A 19,072-nucleotide genomic window follows, 5' to 3' on the forward strand; every position below is an offset into this window, starting at 1 on the left:
ATAAAGACATTCCCAGATAAACAAAAGCTGAGGGAGTTCATTTACTACTATCCCTGCTCATCAAGAAATGCTAAAGGGAGTCCTGCAGGGTAAAATGAAAACTAAACAGTAACTTGAAGCCGTATGAAGAAATAAAGATAAATACATGGGCAGTTATAAAAGCTATTATTGTAACAATGGTTTGTAACTCCACATTGGTTTTCTATAATGTATTAAGAAACTAATACATTTTTAAAGTATTAATCTAAAAGCTAGTATTATTGTAACTCCACATTTTGTTTTCTACATAATTTAAAAGATTAATGCATTTAAAAGAATTATTAGTTTATTTGGGGGCACACAATATATGAAGATATAGTATTGTGACTTCAACAACTAAAAGGGGTGGGAACAGAGCTGTAAAGGAGCAGAGTTTTTGTGTGTTATTGAAGTTAAGCTGGTATAAATTCAAAGTATTATAATTTTAGAATGTTAAATGTAATCCCCATGGTAACCACAAAGACAATAGCTATAGAATGTACACAAAAGGAAATGAGAAAGGAATGTAAACATTTCACTACGAAAAAATCAAAGACAATAATGCAGGAAATGAGGCACAAAGAAACTATAAGGCATTTACAAAACAAATAGCACAAGGCCAGAAGTAAGTCCTTCCTTGTCAGTAAAGGGAAACCAATGAATTGTGCATGCCTGCCTGCTGTGTGACAGACACTTACGCTGGCTTTGGTAAGGTTAGAGTTATCACCACATAAATCACAAGGACACTGAGACTCAGCGGGGTAAGTTAAAGACGGGATGGAGCTGAGTTTCAAACAAACAAATAAATAAGGTCTGTGCACCACCAAAGCCCATGCTCTTTACCTGCATCAGTTAGGCTTCAACAGTTAGGATCATTTCACCTGTAACAGGAAACCCAGCTCAGACTTGCTTTCACAGTAAGGATATACATCAGCTCATCTTACTAGAAGTATAGCAGTGAGATAGACATCATGGTTGCTTGATCTAGTAGCTTGGCATAGTCATTTTTTCTGTCTCTGTTCAGATATCCACAGTTTAGGGTTTATCCTGAGACTGATAGTTAGGTTCAGTGAAAGAAAGAGACTGACTTTTCAAGCTCTAGGATTGCCCTATTTGCCCTCTTTTATAATGACCTAGACTGCTTGCCTCTCCCAGAAACCTCTCTTTTAGATACACACTCGTTGACTCATGGGCCTTCCCTTGACTTAGTATTTATGAGAGCCCAGTGCTCAGTGTCGTCCAGGAGATTGAGAGGAAATACTTCTCATTTTTTCTCCCCCAGGGACAAAATCTGCCCGGGCGAGTCCTTTTTCTACGTTATGTAGTACAAACCCTGGAAGATGATTTCCAACAGATCCTGAGGAAGCAGCGACAGCACCTGCAGCAATCTATTGCAAGCACTGTGCTATCCTGTGACAAGCAACCCCACAATGTCAGGTAACCAGCCATCTGAGCCCTGGGACAAGAGGTAGGGGCTGTAAGTGGGCAGCTACTCAAGTCCTGAGAACATCAGGTGGATGAGATTTTCTAGTAGCTAGATAGTATAACAGGGATAGTTATTACAACTATAAACAGTCCTAGAAGAAAACCTCTCTGTACCAACTGTGTGTCAGATGCCATAACTTGTGTGGTTTTTTTCCCGAGGACCATCAGACTTCCTTTAGTCTATTTCAGTATTGTTCAGACGGCCTTGTGAGATCCAGGGGGAAAACTTGACTTGTGTAAAACTTTTCACAGCTTTTATAAACCTAAATTTATTTCCATCCCCCTGAGTAACTCAAGATAAATCTCATTTGTCACTACTACTTTCTGAAAAACCTATTATTATAATAGGTCACGTGGCTGACAATAAAGTACAGTAAGGTAGCAAGCACGTGTTCTTTTTTTGTAGGATCAGGTCCAAAGCTTCTGGAAGCTTCAGAGTGAGGAACTACCATATCCTTATACCAACGGGGTGAAATGTGGTTTATAGGGTAGGGATCTCAGGCTAGAATTTTCATCCTGAAACTACAAGCTTTGCTTCTTTTGGAAACGGTTCTCACCAGCATTCCTTTTTTCAGAGCATCATTGAGATTTTTTTTCACTCACATTTACATTCTCATATGTTCTGGCATATTTGTTAAGAATAGTTTTCACAGGCCAGTGTGGGATATTGACTATTATAACTCCTTTAATTAGAAAAGGGGGATGTTTCATTATGTTCTAAGTAACAGTCCGCTTTTTCTCCCTTAGTTTGCATGCTTATATCCATTTCCCTAGATGTACCATTTTATGTAAAGTTTAAATGTTAATGATTATAGGGGGTAGAAAATCAGTAAGTAGAGAAACTACAGAGAGCACAGGATAGCATAGTTGGGTTTAAAATTGAAAAATAACAATTTAAATAGTGAGAGCAACTCTCCTGACCATTCTGCTTTGTGAGCTTAGGCATTGGATTGGGAGATGGGAGACATGAACCCAACTCAATCCAGTGACAAGTCACTCACTTTCATTGTGTGAGCCTCTCACTATACCCAACACTATACGCTTGGGTTTAAAGATAGGCATTGGTAACCTCTAAATGCAAGCCACATACTCTATTTTGTGCTTTATCAATGAAAAAAATCAGTTCCAGCTGGAGGGGAAACCAGCTGTATTTGATTCAAAAAGAGAGGGCTATTAGATTGAGGTTGTGGTTACACGGATATGTGCATGTATTTATCAAAACTCATCAAACAGTGTATAACTGTGCTTTGACCTCTAACGGGTGGGACAGTTGTCAGAGCTTTCTGAGAGGCTGTTCCCGGGTTATAATCCTCAGCTTAGCTCAAATAAAATTTTCCATTTCCTTCTTAAAATAAAAAAATTTCATCAAACAAAAACCAGTGTGCAATTTATTTTATATGTTATACCTCAAAGATAAGTTTTTAAAAAGAAAGTGATGGTAAGTCAGTCTCCATATGACCCCTTAAGGGATTTTCTTTTCTTTTTTTAACTGTGCATACAAAGAATAATCTAGTTCTACATGATTTAAGAAATACACTAGTCCCCAGATCCCCTCACCCACATTTTCCTTTCCCAAGGGGTAACTACTTTCAACTCTTTTATTTAAGTGATTCTTTGGATTTTTACCTCTTTATGGCTAAATAAACTGCTTGTGTTGCTAATTGTTGATTTTTCATTGTTAGCTATTATCTATTAACTCCCCACATGAAAGATGAGGAGTTAGCTCTTTTTCCTCTCTACCTCCTCTCTCTCTCTCTCTCTTTCTCTCTCTCTCTCTCTCTCTCTCTCTCTCACACACACACACACACACACACACACATCCCAGCCCCCATGCCATTAATAGAGTTATATCATAATTTTGTTTAGATCAGTATCCAATGTTTCCATCACTATAATTATGTGTGCTAGTCAGAGTTGAGCCAAGTACTAAACTGTGATTACTTTTTCTTTCACTCATACCTTTTTTGTTTTCCTTAGAGTTAATAACTGCCTCATTTTTAGTTTCCTCGTATTGTTTGTGCATATCAGAAGTCAACCCTAGATTCTCTGCCGTTTGGTTTAAATATCCCATCAAGATGTTTATTCACACTGGGTTAGTCTTATGAAGTTCTTCTTCTTGAAGATCTGTGGTGGAACGTTTTGACCTCCTTCAATCTGGATTGGTTGTCCTCTTTTCCAGTCTTTATCATAAATGTGAAAATTCCCTTCACCTGTTTCCAGTGTTGGATCTCTGTTTCATATCTTCTCTTTCTTGGTTTACTCCCATGTTTTTGATAGATCAGTCTCCAGTAGCTTCTTAGAAAGGTATGTGGGAAGTAAAATTTTTGAGATCTTGTATGTCTGAAAATATCTTTATCTTCCCACACGTTGATTGATAAGTAAGTATAGATATTTAGGTTAGAAATATCTTTTCTACAGAATATTAAAGGAAATCTTCCATTGTCTTCTAGCTTCCAGAATTGCTGTGAAGAAGCCATAAGCTACTTTGATTGCTGATTCTTTGTGTGTGCCTTGATTTTTTTCTCTGGCTGTTTATAGAATCCTCTTTTTGCCCAATATACTTGTTTTAGATCTATGTTCATCTAGTATGCTGGGCATTCAATGGGCCATTTCATATCCTTCATTCTTGGAAAATAGAATTTTCATTCCTGTTACCATGTTTTTAATTTCCAAGAGCTCTTTTTCTTTAAATGTTCCTTTTTAAAAATAATAAATAGTATTCTGTTCTTGTCTTTTTCTTTCATGGATCCGTATCTTTTCATATCTTTGATTATACTAATGATAGCTTTTGTTTTTGTTAATTCCCTGTATAATGTCTGTTTTCTCCAAGTTGCTTTTTTGAGGAGAAAGGAGGGTTGGTTTGGCTTTTTAGTGTTTATCTCTCATGTTAGAATATGTCCATAGATGTCTGGTAAACTTTTGTAATCTATCCACGTTTAAGGGTGACTCAAAAGCTCTTGGAAGCTCTGAGTACAGGTGAGGACTTGTCATTTCTGAGCTTCCCTGTAGGTGGAACTGGCTGTCCATTTCTTAGAAAATACTTCATCAGTGTCTTTAGGTCTTTCCTCTTGGGCTGGATGAGTTTTCCAGAAAAGACTTCAGATTTCCTACATGAAGGATAAAGACCAGGATGCCAGGTTTTGGGAAGACAGTTCTGGGAAAGTGGCAAGGATCTCTGCACTGAGCATGCATAGGTTCACTTAGAGCCCCTGTTTTTGCTTTGATGCCTTTGCCTCCCAGCTGTGCCTGGTATCCCAGTCCAGAGACCCTCTGTTTTACCTCTCCACAAAGTTAACCTGTAGTCTTCAGCATTGGGGGAGAAGATCTAAAAGTTTCTTAAACAGATTACAAGCCATCATATTTATTTTAATTTACCCGCTTTTACCCTAACTTCATGGAAACCTCACACTGCCATTTGCAGCACTTATTGAAGGTTTTTTTTTTTCCATTTTTTGGTGAATAGAATTAAATAGGATTGCTCTTCTCTACTGCTGGCTTAGGATTCAGCTTTCTTAATTCTGCCAAGTCAGTTAAAATTTACCCCATTGCCAAAGTCATAGACTTAGATTAAACATCATCTAAACATGACATTTGCCTTATTTACTTAGTTAATTGGTTACTTTGAATTTTGTAATCAGCATCTCTTACCCAACCCCTTAAATCAAAGGCTAGGACCTTGACAATTACCTACATCCATCCCCCATCATCCACTTTTTGCACCTTCTTGCACCCAAAGTAATTGGCATCCTGAATGTTCATCATGTTCCTTTCCTTTTTATATAGTTTTATTGCATCTATATGTGTTCCTGCAAAGTATATATTTTTATTTTAGCTCCTTTTAGCTGTATATAAAAGAGTATCATGTTGTATGTAATCAATTGGTACTTTTATATTTCACTTACTATTATAGAGTACTAAGATTTGTCCATACCTATCCACTGTAGCATATTCATTTCCACTACTGTAGAATATTGTTTTGTGAATATACTTCATTTTCCTTCCAGCTTCCAGATTTTTACTGTTATTATCTGCCCTCCTTTTCTTCCCTTCTTTGTGGACTTTTTAAAAAATTATTTACTGTAGTATTAGTGGCATTTTAGGAGGGAACAAAATTAGATGTGTATATTCAATCCATCATTTTTACCTGGGTTACCTAAGTGATCATCAAAAGTAATTTTGACTATATGAGATGTTTTTACCATACTAACTTTGTGAGCCTACACCCTGTGTAAGGTTTGACTCCACTGCACATACTCTAAACCTTGGTTATTAGCATTAATAACTGACATCTAATAATAGAAAGCCAACAAAGTCATCCAGTCCAACTTTCCACTTTGTCAAGGAATGTTCCTGGTCAGGAAGCCACAGATAGTGCTCTTTGACCTTGGAGATACCTTTCAATAATTCTAACTTAAAGAAAAATGTTGATGTTTTACTTACCTTTTGTAACCTTACTGCAATTAAATGCAGGGTTTCCATTAGACTTTTTAAATATTGAAAGTAGCCTAAGGACCCTCTGTGTTGCCTTTAGGGAAATCTAGAGGTCTAGGAGCCCATGTTAAAGTTGTAGTTCTGAGCACCGTATAGTAAGACAGAAGTTTAAACTTTTTCTTTCTTATCTTTTTTCCATTGCAGGGATGTCATCAAGTGGTTGGTCAAAGCAGTAACTGAAGACAGATTAACTCAGTCCCCAAAGGAGAATCAAAGCTCTCCAGGAACAGGAATCTTGAAGGCCAGCAGTAGCCACCCTTCTCCCCAACCTAACCTCACAAAGAACACCAATCAGCTGTAAGGAGCAGGCAGAAGTCATCTTTCCTGGGGCTATTGGGATTTACTGTTTTAGAGAACAGCACCACCCCCTAAGAGGAGTTTCCCCAAAATTAACAAGCTCTTATAACATAGGCTGGTTTTTACTAAAAACTATCTTAGTTTGACTAAAGGCTAAATTCCTAATTCCAAAGGTAAAACAAAAGCAGATGCTTTCCCCCTAGATGAATAGGACTTCACTAAGTGAATATAAATTCACAAAGCCGAAATGGAACAAAAGCCAGAGGACAGTGCCCTCCCTTTCCTAGATTCCAAGAGACAATACAGGGTTACAGCTACTCACCACTTCATCTGTCCACTGACAGAAGAGGAGTCATGCGTAGTGGGTGTTCCAGCAGCCTTTTGTCCTCAAGGACCTGGGTCTCTCCTCCAGTCCTGGAAGAAGAAGAGCAGTTCAACCTGCAGGTTCCAACAGATTATAACAGCAATGGCTCAGACCAGGGCAGGTCCTATTACCTCAGACCACACTGGAAAGAGATTCCTGGCATTTCTTTAATGGGATTGAAAGTGGTCTTGGCATTTTTTGAGAAATGCCAGGATTTGGGGGCTGGAGGTGCCCTTGCACAAGTAACCTGCTATTCCATGTCAACTGTGTTAAAAATGACAGTCACACTTGATATTTCAAATACAGCATTTGTGCCTAAATTCACAACGCTCTATAATAATCTAGTTGCACTGACCTGATTTTCATATAAGTACTATGGGTTTTCACTAATTTAGGAGACAATCTTGTACCTAAAGGGAGAATGTTTTGGAACAATGAAATATTTGCTTGAGCAGATTGGGGAAGGTCCTAAAGTAGGGAAGTAGGGTTATCCCAGAACTCAGTATATAGACCCAAGAGAGAAGCAGACACTGTTCCTTAAATGAAAGCTAATATAATAATAATAATAGTAATAAATTTATTGTAAGTAGATATTAGTAGAATAAAATAGGGTCCCCCTAAAAGTGATCATGATCTTAACAACAACAGTAGGCACTGCTGTTTACCATGAATGAGTGCCTGTCTGCCAGATATCTTAAACAGCACAACTTTATGAAATAGGTGGTATTATTTCTCCTTTTTTGAGATGAGAGAACTTAGACTGAGAGTAGTTTAGTAATTTGTCAAAAATTGATCAGCTTGTCATTGCTGAGCCAGAATCTGATGCCAGAGTCCCTGTCCACCTATTGTGTCACTGGCTACAGATTTTCTGAAAACAGCCCTTCCTTCCCTCACAAATAATAGTGCATGTTAGAAGAGGCTAGCTTCAAGGCCAGGCTCACCTTCTGAGGGGTTGCCCAGATTCCTCCTGCCACATCAGCCTGGCTGTCTCCCACAGTTAGGTCTGATGAAAGAGAGGGTCACGTTTCACCAGCTGAAACTCTGAGACTGAACTTAGTAAAAGATTATTGTAAAGGAACTAGTAACAGGAGAAGACTATATGGTAAATATGTATTTTCTCCTATCAAAGAAATTCAAATAATTGTTAGTCATTCTGGACCTGTTTCTTCATCTGTGAAATAGAGAAGTTATAGGTTAGGTGATCCTTAAAGTTCTCTAGATCCTTAAGATTGTATGTTTCTCTTTTTGAATTTAAAAGCAGCTTGCTTTTACAGCTCAACCCCAGGTTCTGAGAGGTTCAGATAGTATGATCTGGCAAAAGGGATTCAGGTAGGTGAAATTGCTAATAAAAGCATGCTGATGCTTGAGTAGTTCTCCCTGACCCTAGTGTGTGCTTTACAAGATCCTTTAGTACACTGGTGGGGACCTCATCCCAGCCAGTAGGGTAGCTCTTTGCCAGACCCTCCCGCTCATTTGTGTTCTGTGTTCTGGACTCAGGATTGTATGCCAGCTGCAGAGGATGCTGTCCATAGCCGTAGAGGTGGATAGGACCCCCACATGCAGCTCCAATAAAATTGCTGAAATGATGTTTGGGTTTGTGCTGGACATTCCTGAGAGGAGTCAGAGGTGAGTCTTAGTTTTTTTGTTGTTGTTGTTCGTTTGTCTTTTGTTTTGGTCTGGGAACATAATTTCAAAAGAGAATTCCAAATGGTAGTTAAGTTAGGAAAAAAAAGGTAGAGGGATAGGTCCTGTCTCTTTAACCTTTTGAAAGAAAGAGGTTCTCAACCAGTTGTTACTATTTGCAACTAAGGCATAATTTCTTGGGAAGAAGCAGGGTACCTTAAATGGAGGCTAAATTTTCCCACTTTATCCATCTAATAACTTTACTCATCTCTCAAGGTTCAGCTGTGAGGCACGACCATCTTCTCTGACCCTCAGCCACAGAGCCTGGTATAACTGTTCACTAAAGTCTTGATGGATGAATGAAATAGGCATATCCAATATTAGGGGAAAAAGAGGTGACCCAAGAATGAATAGGGTTGCACCTTTAGAATGAGCCAAGATACTAAGAATAAGGAATTCAGTTTCTCTAAGCATTAATTAGTAAAGCATTTTATCAGGAAGAGACAGGAAATAGAGCTCTTGGCTAGGGCCTGTGATTCCTCCTTTGAACCAGTAATTTTAGAAATCTGAAGGAAGAAAAATAAACTGGAATGAATATGAATTCATGAACAGTTGCTGGTACAGAAGATAACTATGAGAAAGCCATTGTACGGTGGTGGCCCTTAGGGGAAATTATCTCCATCAGGTCCATGTCTGCTTCCCATACTCATACCCTAAGCTGCCAGTTGGCAGCCAAGACTATTCTTGTACAGTTCTGGTTCCTCTATTGGAAGAAAATGTCGTACCATATAGAATTGTAATAAAGATTTAATTAAAATATCCTGCTAAGATTAAGACAAACACTTATTGGGTCCCTACAATGTGCCAGTCATTGTCATGTTAATTATCTCATGTTTTCATAAAACTTTATAATGTTATTACTGTTTAACAAATGAGAAATATACTCTAAGTAGTTAAATAACCCAAGTTTACACAGCTAATCACATTCAGAATCCAGATTTAAACCCAGGACTTCTTTTTTTTTTTTTTTGCGGTACGCGGGCCTCTCACTGTTGTGGCCTCTCCCGCCGCGGAGTACAGGCTCCGGACACGCAGCCCCAGCGGCCATGGCTCACGGGCCCAGCCGCTCCGCGGCACGTGGGATCCTCCCGGACCGGGGAACGAACCTGTGTCCCCTGCATCGGCAGGCAGACTCTCAACCACTGCGCCACCAGGGAAGCCCTTTTTTTTTTTTTGGTACGTGGGCCTCTCACTGTAGTGGCCTCTCCCGTGGCAGAGCACAAGCTCTGGATGCGCAGGCTCAGCGGCCATGGCTTACGGGCCTAGCCGCTACGCAGCATGTGGGATCTTCCCGGACCGGGGCATGAACCCGTGTCCCCTGCATCGTCAGGCGGACTCTCAACCACTGCACCACCAGGGAAGCCCCCCAGGACTTCTTAAATCCAAGGTCAGTTCAAAGAAGGCAATACATTACAGTGGTCAGCCAAAAGGAAGCATTCATAAATGCCATGCTTGCTCTATCACTTTGTTAAGGATATTTCATTTGGGTCCAACTCCCATACGAGTCATTCATTTATACCCAGATTCTGGTGAGAGATAAAAATCTAAGGAATGGGTAACTGTAAACAAATTTGGGCTTAACATAGACAAAAAAATTTTAAATAAAACCTGGCCCTACTTTAAAACTTTCTCAGAAAGGGCATATTGGCAACCATCCCAAATTATACTAGGAGATACTTTATATGCTTTTATCTTGGTTGTTTTAACTTTTAAAAGTTTAGGTATAATTTACATGCAATTAAATGATACAAACTAATTTACATAAATATCCTTCCATGAGTTTTGACAAAGGCATAACCCATGTGACCTATCATTTTCCAGTGCCTCATTGATAGCATATAGAAATCCTGCAACCTTGCTGAATTCATTTATTCTAGTAGGAATATTTCTGTAGTTTCCTTAGAATTTTCTACATACACAATATTTTGTCTGCAAATAAAAACAGTTTAACCTCTTCCTTTCCAATCTGTATGCCTTTTGCTTGTTTATCTTACCCTATTGCATGGGCTAATACCTCCAATAGAATGTTGGAGAAGTGATAGGAACAGACATCCTTGCCTTATGCCTGATCTCAGGGGGCAAACATTCAGTCTTTGACCATTTAGTAGTAGTATTAGCTGTAGGTGTTTCATAGGTACCCCTTGTCAGATTGAGGAGACTTCCTTCTATTTCTAATATATTGAGTGTTTTTGTGAAGAATAGGTATTAAAATTTGTGAAATTTTTTTCCTCTATTGAGATAGTCAAAATTTTTCTCCTTTCTTCCATTGGTGTGATGAATTACATTGATTAATTTCCTAATATTAAAACAACCTTGCATTCCTAGAATAAAAAACCCTACTTGACTGTGATATGTTATCCTTTTTTTATTGACAGATTGAATTTGCTAATATTTTGTTAAGGGTTTTTGCATCTATGTTTACTAGAGATAGTGATCTGTGATTTTATTTTCTTATAATGTTCAACCTCATTCATATTTAAAGAAATTTAAATTAAAACTACACTGAGGTACAATTTCTAACCTATCTAAATAGTAAAAATTTTAAAGTACTATAAAAGACTCCATTAGTGAGACTTTGAGAAAGCAGGTAGGTACTCATACATTGCTGGTGGGACTGCAGAATGGTACAAGCCTTATGGAGGGGAATTTTACAATATCTAACAAAATTAAAGGTACATGTACCTCTTGACCCAGCAATCTCATGTCTAGGAATTTACCCTGAAGGTACACTTTTTTTTTTTTCTTTTTGCGGTACGCGGGCCTCTCACTGTTGTGGCCTCTCCCGTTGCGGGGCACAGGCTCCGGACGCGCAGGCTCAGCGGCCATGGCGCACGGGCCCAGCCGCTCCGCGGCATGTGGGATCTTCCTGGACCAGGGCACGAACATGTGTTCCCTGCATCGGCAGGCGGACTCTCAACCACTGCGCCACCAGGGAAGCCCCCTGAAGGTACACTTTTAACAGTATAAAAATACATATGCACAAGGATATTCACAACAACATGTTTGTAATTGCAAAATACTAGAAATAACCCAAATGCCCATACATAGGGCAGTGGTTGAATATCTGTGGTACATCTACACAGTGAAGATATAGCTGTAAAAAAGTAAAATTTAAAAAAAGGAGCAAAATATTTATGATCTGTTTTCCAAAATATATTGTTAAGTAAACAAAGCAAAATACAAAAGAGTATGCATAATAAGTATACATATCTTTTTCTAAAAAGGAGAAATTTTTAAACATACACGATTATAATAATTTACAAAAAAAGAAACCAAATTAAGATAAACTGCAGTCTAATCAAATTGCTTACATACAGGGGTAGATAGATGGCAATGGGCTGGAAAGGAGATAAGGTACTGAGCTGGAGTTGGAATGACCTTAATGGTAGTATTGGTAGTGTAATACTTCCCTGAGTATACTTCTTTGTATAGTTATAACTTTTAGACTTTTAGAACCATATTAATGTTTTATATACTCAAAAAAAGAAAAATAAATCAGCAAGGAAGTTGGATGGGAGCCTAACATGCAATACAAACAGACACAAATTAACCTGTGTTTTAAATGAATAATAATTGGGGCCATGGGGTGGGGGATGGGAGGGAGGACAAGCCCAAGCAACTTTTTTTTTACTTCTTATTTTTAAATAATTATAGATTCACAGGAAGTTGCAAAAACTAGTACAGAGGGGTCCTGTATACCCTTCACCCTCTTTCCCCTAGTGATTACATATTGCATAACTATAACAGTATCACAAAAAGGAAATTGACATTGGTATCATCCACAGAACATATTCAGATTTCATCCATTTCACCTAGATTGCCCTCATTTGAGGGTAGTTCTATGTAATTTTATCACATTTGTAGCTTCATATAACCACCAGCACAATCAAGATATATGGAACTGTTCCATCACCACAAAGATCCCTTGTACTACCCTTTTACGGGTAACTATTCATCTTCTCCAACCCCTGGAAACCACTAGTCTGTGCAAGTAATGTAAAACACAGTATCTGGACTAAACGCCCTCAGTCTAAAGACAAAATGAAGTGTAAGTAAATATTAAACTCTAGTTAGTAACTTTCTTTTTCACAGAAAGTATGAGTTAACAATTCAAAAACTATCTTATGTGTATTCTAGGATTAAACAAATAAATGTATTGTGGATAATGAGAGCCAAGTTTCTTACTGTCAGAGAAGAGAGTTACACATATGAAAAGGGGAAAGGATAGAAGGAACCCTGTGGTGCTGGATTGGAATTGGAGGTATCAACATGAACTTGTGGTTTCTAATAGATATAGGAATAAATGTAGATGTGTGAGTGTGTTTTATATATATATATATAGTGCGTGTGTGTGTGAATTCATACGTCTGTTTCCTACCTTTACCCACTGAGAGAGCATAGAAACAATTACACCCTAGTAGCAGTGAGCACACCTAGTACTCAGATCTTTGTTTCTAAATACTAGTTTATACTAAAAGGAACCAGAGTTCTTTAAGGAAATGACTAATTCCAGAGCTGAGGTAAAGAAAAGTATAAAATGAGCCTAGAACATCTTGTTCCAGAAAGTGAGGAAATGTTCAAGGAATGTTCAGAGCATGTCAAAAGAAGCTTAAAGGGCTTCCACTGACTAAATCTGGGATAATTTGAGTACCAAATAAATATTGACAGTAGAACATTATAAACTGTTGTGTAAAATAAGAATCCATGATTCTAATACAGATAGGAAGGAAGAAAACGGACTCTCTTCCTTATATTAGAAAGCCAGTTAATAAATATAAGAAGAAATGATGGGGCTTCCCTGGTGGCGCGGTGGTTGAGAGTCCACCTGCCGATGCAGGGGACACGAGTTTGTGCCCCGGTCCAGGAAGATCCCACATGCCGCGGAGCGGCTGGGCCCGTGAGCCATGGCCGCCGAGCCTGCGCATCCGGAGCCTGTGCTCCGCAACGGGAGAGGCCACAACAGTGAGAGGCCCGCGTACCAAAAAAAAAAAAAAAAAAAAAAAAGAAGCAATGATGAATTAGAGGAAAAAATACCATTTGGAAGCCATCATAATAAGAGTAAATTCAGGTATGAGTGTGTACTAAAATTGTGAAAGTTTGTGTACTCCAAGATATTTGCATAATCTCAAAGTATATTCTCACAAGATATTAATTATGAAGTGAAAAATAATAACTTTACTGTGGAGATACTACCATAGTCAAGTGATCAAAATTAACACCAGCAATGGGACAAATTGGCATCATATGCCCCTTGATATGATACACACAACATTTTTGCAGTCCTCTTGCCAAAAAATGCATAACCTCAATCAAATCAGGGGAAAACATCAGAGAAATCCCAAATGAGAAACATTCTATGAAAAAAACTGACCTGCACTTTTCCAAAATGTCAATGTCATGAAAGACAAAGCAAGATTGAGGAACTATTCCAGATCAAAGGACATTAGAAAACAGGCAACTGAATGCAATGCATAATCTGGGATTTTCTTTTGCTATTAATAGCATCATTAAGACAATTTTAAAAATCTGATTAAAGTCTATGTTTAATATAATAGTATTGCATTAAGATTAATTTTCTGATTTTTTTTATCATTGTACATGGTTATCTTAGAGAATGTCCTTGTTTTTAGGAATTATACACTGCAAGTATTTAGGGATAAATGGGCATCATGTCTGCAACTTACTATCAAATAGTTTAGAGAAAAAAAATAGAAAGACAGAGTTAGTAAGAAGGATAAAGAAGATATGGTAAATGTCTAACACTTGGGGAATGTGAGTGAAAAATACTAAGGGTATTTGGGAATTATTTGTACTATTCTTGCAACTCTTCTCTGAGTATAAAAAATAAGTTTAAAAAAAAAAGGTATATTTATTGTAAACAGCATATAGTCAGATTTGCTTTTATAGGCAGCTGAAAATCCCTGCCTTTTAACTGGAGTTATTTATTCCATTTACATTTAATTTAATTATTGGTTTTATATCTGTCATCTTACTGTTTGTTTCCTATTTGTCCCTTTTGTTCTTTGTTCATTTTTACCTCCTTTTCTGCCTTCTTTTGGATTAATTATTTTCTATTATTCCATTTTATCTTTCCTAAGTCTTTTTAACTTTTTTAAATTAAAAATTTATTTTTACATAGTTGTAGATTCTTATGTAGTTGTAAGGAATAATACAGAGAGATCACATGTACTCTTTACACAATTTTGCCCAATGGTAACATATTGCAAAACTTTAGTGCATGTATCACAACCAGGATATCAAGAATGGATTTCCCTGGTGGCGCAGTGGTTAAGAATCCACCTGCCAATGCAGGGGACACAGGTTTGAGCCCCGGTCTGGGAAGATCCCACATGCCGCAGGGAAACTAAGCCCGTGAGCCTCAACTACTGAGCCTGCACTCTAGAGCCCATGAGCCACAACTACTGAGCCCACGTGCCGCAACTGCTGAGGCCTGCGTGCCTAGAGCCCATGCTCCGCAACAAGAGAGGCCACCGCAATAAGAAGCCCACGCACTGCAACAAAGAGTAGCCCCCACTCACAGCAAATAGAGAAAGCCCGTGTGCAGCAACCCAATGCAGCCAAAAATAAAAATAAATAAAATAAAAATTTTTTCAATTTTTAAAAATAAAAACAAAGAATGATAGAAGCCAAGATAGAGAACATTTCCATAGTCATAAGGATTATTCATTTTGCCCTTATAGAACTATACCTTCCCACTGCCACCCCTTCTTAACCCTTGGCAACTACTAGTCTATTTTTCATTTTTATAGTTTTGTCATTTCAAGATACTGTATAAGTGGAATCATACAGTATGTAACCTTTTGGGATTGGCTTTTTCACTTAGCATAAATCTCTGGAGATCCATTCAGGTTGTTGTATCTATCAATAGTTGATTATTTTTTATTGCTGAATAGTATTCCATAGTGTGGGTGTACCTTTGATTTTTTTTTTTTTAACAATTTACCTCCTGAAGGATATCTGTCTTGTTACCAGTTTGGGGCTATTATGAATAAAACTTCTATAAACATTCATGTACAAATTTTTGAATAAATGTAAGTCTTCATTTCTATGGAATAAGTGCCAAGGAGTGCAATTTTTGTATTATATAGTAGTTACTTATTTAATTTTTTTAAGAAACTGCCAAACTGTTTCCTTGAGTGGCTGTACGGTTTTACATTCCCCCCAGCAGTATATGAGTGATCCAGTTTCTCTGCATCCTGGCCAGCATTTGGTGTTGTTACTGTTTTTTATTTTAGCCATTCTGATAGGTGTGTAGTAGATTCTCATTATGATTTTCATCTTCATTTCTCTGATGGCTAATGAAGTTGAACATCTTTTCATGTGCTTAATACCATCTGTATAACATCTTCACTAAAATATTTTTTTCTCATGTTCTAAATAGATTGTTTGCTTTTTTACTGAGTTTGGTTTTTTTTAATAGATCTTTATTGGAGTATAATTACTTCACAATACTGTGTTAGTTTCTGTTGCACAGTGAAGCGAATAGCCATATGCATACACATGTCCCCATATCCCTTCCCTCTTGAGCCTCCCTCCCATCCCCCCTCTATGTCATCATAAAGCACCGAGACGATCTCCCTGTGCTATGCTGCTGCTTCCCACCAGCCAACTATTTTACATTTGGTAGTGTATGTATGTCAATGCTACTCGCACTTTGCCCTCCCACCCCATGTCCTAAAGTCCATTTTCTATGTCTGTCTCTTTATTCCTGCCCTGCAACTAGGTTCATCAGTACCTTTTTTTTTTTTAGATTCCATATATATGTGTTAGCATATAGTATCTGTTTTTCTTTTTCTGACTTACTTCACTCTGTATGAGAGACTCTAGGGCCATCCACCTCACTACAAATAACTCAATTTTGTTTCTTTTATGGCTGAGTAATATTCCATTGTGCATATGTGCCACATCTTCCTTACCCATTCATCTGTCGATGGACATTTAGGTTGGTTCCATGTCCTGGCTATTGTAAATAGTGCTGCAATGAACATTGGTACATGTCTCTTTTTGAATTATGGTTTTCTCAGGGTATATGCTCAGTAGTGGGATTGCTGGGTCATATGGTAGTTCTCTTTTTAGTTTTTTAAGGAACCTGCATACTGTTTTCCATAGTGGTTGTATCAATTTACATTCCTACCAACAGTGCAGGAGGATTCCCTTTTCACCACACCCTTTCCAGCATTTATTGTTTCTAGATTTTTTGATAATGACCATTCTGACCAGCATGAGGTGATACCTCATTGTAGTTTATTTATTTATTTTTTTGCAGTACGCGGGCCTCTCACTGTTGTGGCCCCTTCCATTGCGGAGCACAGGCTCCGGACGCGCAGGCTCAGCAGCCATGGCTCACAGGCCCAGCCGCTCCACGGCATGTGGGATCTTGCCGGACCGGGGCACGAACCCGTGTCCCCTGCATCGGCAGGTGGACTCTCAACCACTGCGCCACCAGGGAAGCCCCTCATTTTAGTTTTGATTTGCATTTCTCTAATAATTAGTGATGTTGAGCATCTTTTCATGTGCCTCTTGGCCATCTGTATGAAATGTCTATTTAGGTCTTCCACCCATTTTTTAACTGGATTGTTTGGTTTTTTTCATATTGAGCTCCATGAGCTGTTTGTATATTTTGGAGATTAATCCTTTGTTGTTTCATTTGCAAATATTATTTTCTCCCATTCTGAGGGTTGTCTTTTTGTCTTGGTTATGGTTTACTTTGCTGTGCAAAAGCTCTTAAGTTTAAGTCCCATTTGTTTATTTTTGTTTTTATTTCTGTTACTCTAGGATATGGGTCAAAAAAGATCTTACTGTGGTTTATGTTAAAGAGTGTTTTTCCTATGTTTTCCTCTAAGAGTTTTATAGTGTCTGGCCTTATGTTTAAGTGTTTAATCTATATGGAGTTTATTTTTGTGTATGGTGTTAGGTAGTATTCTAATTTCATTCTTTTACACGTAGCTGTCCAGTTTTCCCAGCATCACTTATTGAAGAGGATGTCTTTTCTCCATTGTATGTTCTTGCCTCCTTTGTCGTAATTAGGTGCCCATATATGCATGGGTTTATCTCTGGGCATTCTATCCTGTACCATTGATCTATATTTCTGTTTTTGTGCCAGTACCATACTGTCTTGATTACTGTAGCTTTGTAGTATAGTTTGAAGTTGGGGTGCCTGATTCCTCCAACTCCATTTTTCTTTCTCAACATTCCTTGGCTATTCAGAGTCTTTTGTGTTTCCATACGAATTGTAAAGTTTTTTGTTCTAATTCTGTGAAAAATGCCATTGGTAGTTTGATAGGGATTGCATTGAATCTGTAGATTGCTTTAGGTAGTATAGTCATTTTCACAATATTGATTCTTCCAATCCAAGAACATGATATATTTCTCCATCTGTTTATGTCATCTTTGATTTCTTTCGTCAGTGTTTTATAGTTTTCTGAGTGCAAGTCTTTCACCTCCTTAGGCAGGTTTATTCCTAGGTATTTTATTCTTTCTGTTGCAATGGTAAATGGGAGTGTTTTCTTAGTTTCTGTTTCTGCTTTTTGTTGTTGGTGTATAGAAATGCCAGAGATTTCTGTGCATTAATTTTGTATCCTGCAACCTTACCAAATTCATTGATTAGTTCTAGTAGTTTTCTGGTGGCATCTTTAGGATTTTCTATGTATAGCATCATGTTGTTGGCAAACAGTGACAGTTTTACTTCTTCTTTTCCAATTTGTATTCCTGTTGTTTCTTTTTCTTCTCTGATTGCTGTGGCTAGGACTTACAAAACTATGTTGAATAAGAGTGGTGAGAGTGGACATCCTTGTCTTGTTCCTGATCTTAGTGGAAATGCTTTCAGTTTTTCACCATTGAGTATGATGCTTGCTGTGGGTTTGTCATATATGGCCTTTATTATGTTGAGGTAGGTTCCCTCTATGCCCATTTTCTGGAGAGTTTTTATCATAAATGGGTGTTGAATTTTGTCAAAAGCTTTTTCTGCATCTATTGAGATGATCATATGGTTTTTATTCCTTAATTTGTTAATGTGGTGTACCATATTGATTGATTTGCCTATATTAAAGAATCCTTGCATCCCTGGGATAAATCCCACTTGATCATGGTGTATGATCCTTTTAATGTGCTGTTGGATTCTGTTTACTAGTATTTTGTTCAGGATTTTTTTTGGAAGAATTTGAGAAGGATTGGTGTTAGCTCTTCTCTAAATGTTTGATAGAATTCGCCTGTGAAGCCATCTGGTCCTGGACTTTTGTTTTTTGGAAGATTTTACATTACAGTTTCAATTTCATTACTTGTGATAGTTCTGTTTATATTTTCTAATTCTTCCTGGTTCAGTCTTGGAAAATTGTACCTTTCCAAGAATTTGTCCGTTTCTTCATGGTTGTCCATTTTGTTGGCATATAGTTGCTTGTAGTAGTCTCTTACGATGCTTTGTATTTCTGCAGTGTCTGTTGTAACTTCTCCTTTTTCATTTCTAATTTTATTGATTTGCGTCCTCTCCCTTTTTTTCTTGATGAACCTGACTAAGGGTTTATCAATTTTGTTTTTCTCAAAGAACCAGCTTTTAGTTTTATTGATCTTCGCTATTGTTTTCTTCATTTCTATTTCATTTATTTCTGCTCTCATCTTTATGATTTCTTTCCTTCTACTGACTTTGGATTTTCTTTGTTCTTCTTTCTCTAGCTGTTTTAAGTATAGAGTTAGATTGTTTATTTGAGATTTTTCTTG

At 37.7% G+C, this 19,072-nt stretch overlaps 1 protein-coding gene across 1 annotated transcript in view; it reads left to right on the top strand.

The window, feature by feature from the left end:
• Positions 1-19,072, top strand: part of SIMC1 (SUMO interacting motifs containing 1) — a 95,618-nt gene that overhangs the window by 60,138 nt on the left and 16,408 nt on the right. Inside the window, exons 5-7 of the mRNA XM_082651897.1 lie at positions 1,301-1,455; positions 6,139-6,291; positions 8,153-8,281. Coding sequence (XP_082508023.1) covers positions 1,301-1,455; positions 6,139-6,291; positions 8,153-8,281 — 437 coding nt within the window. The remainder of the gene's footprint in view (positions 1-1,300; positions 1,456-6,138; positions 6,292-8,152; positions 8,282-19,072) is intronic.

Source organism: Grampus griseus (genome assembly GCF_964374135.1).
Source record: "Grampus griseus genome assembly, chromosome: 3".
NCBI classification, from domain to species: Eukaryota; Metazoa; Chordata; class Mammalia; order Artiodactyla; family Delphinidae; genus Grampus; species Grampus griseus.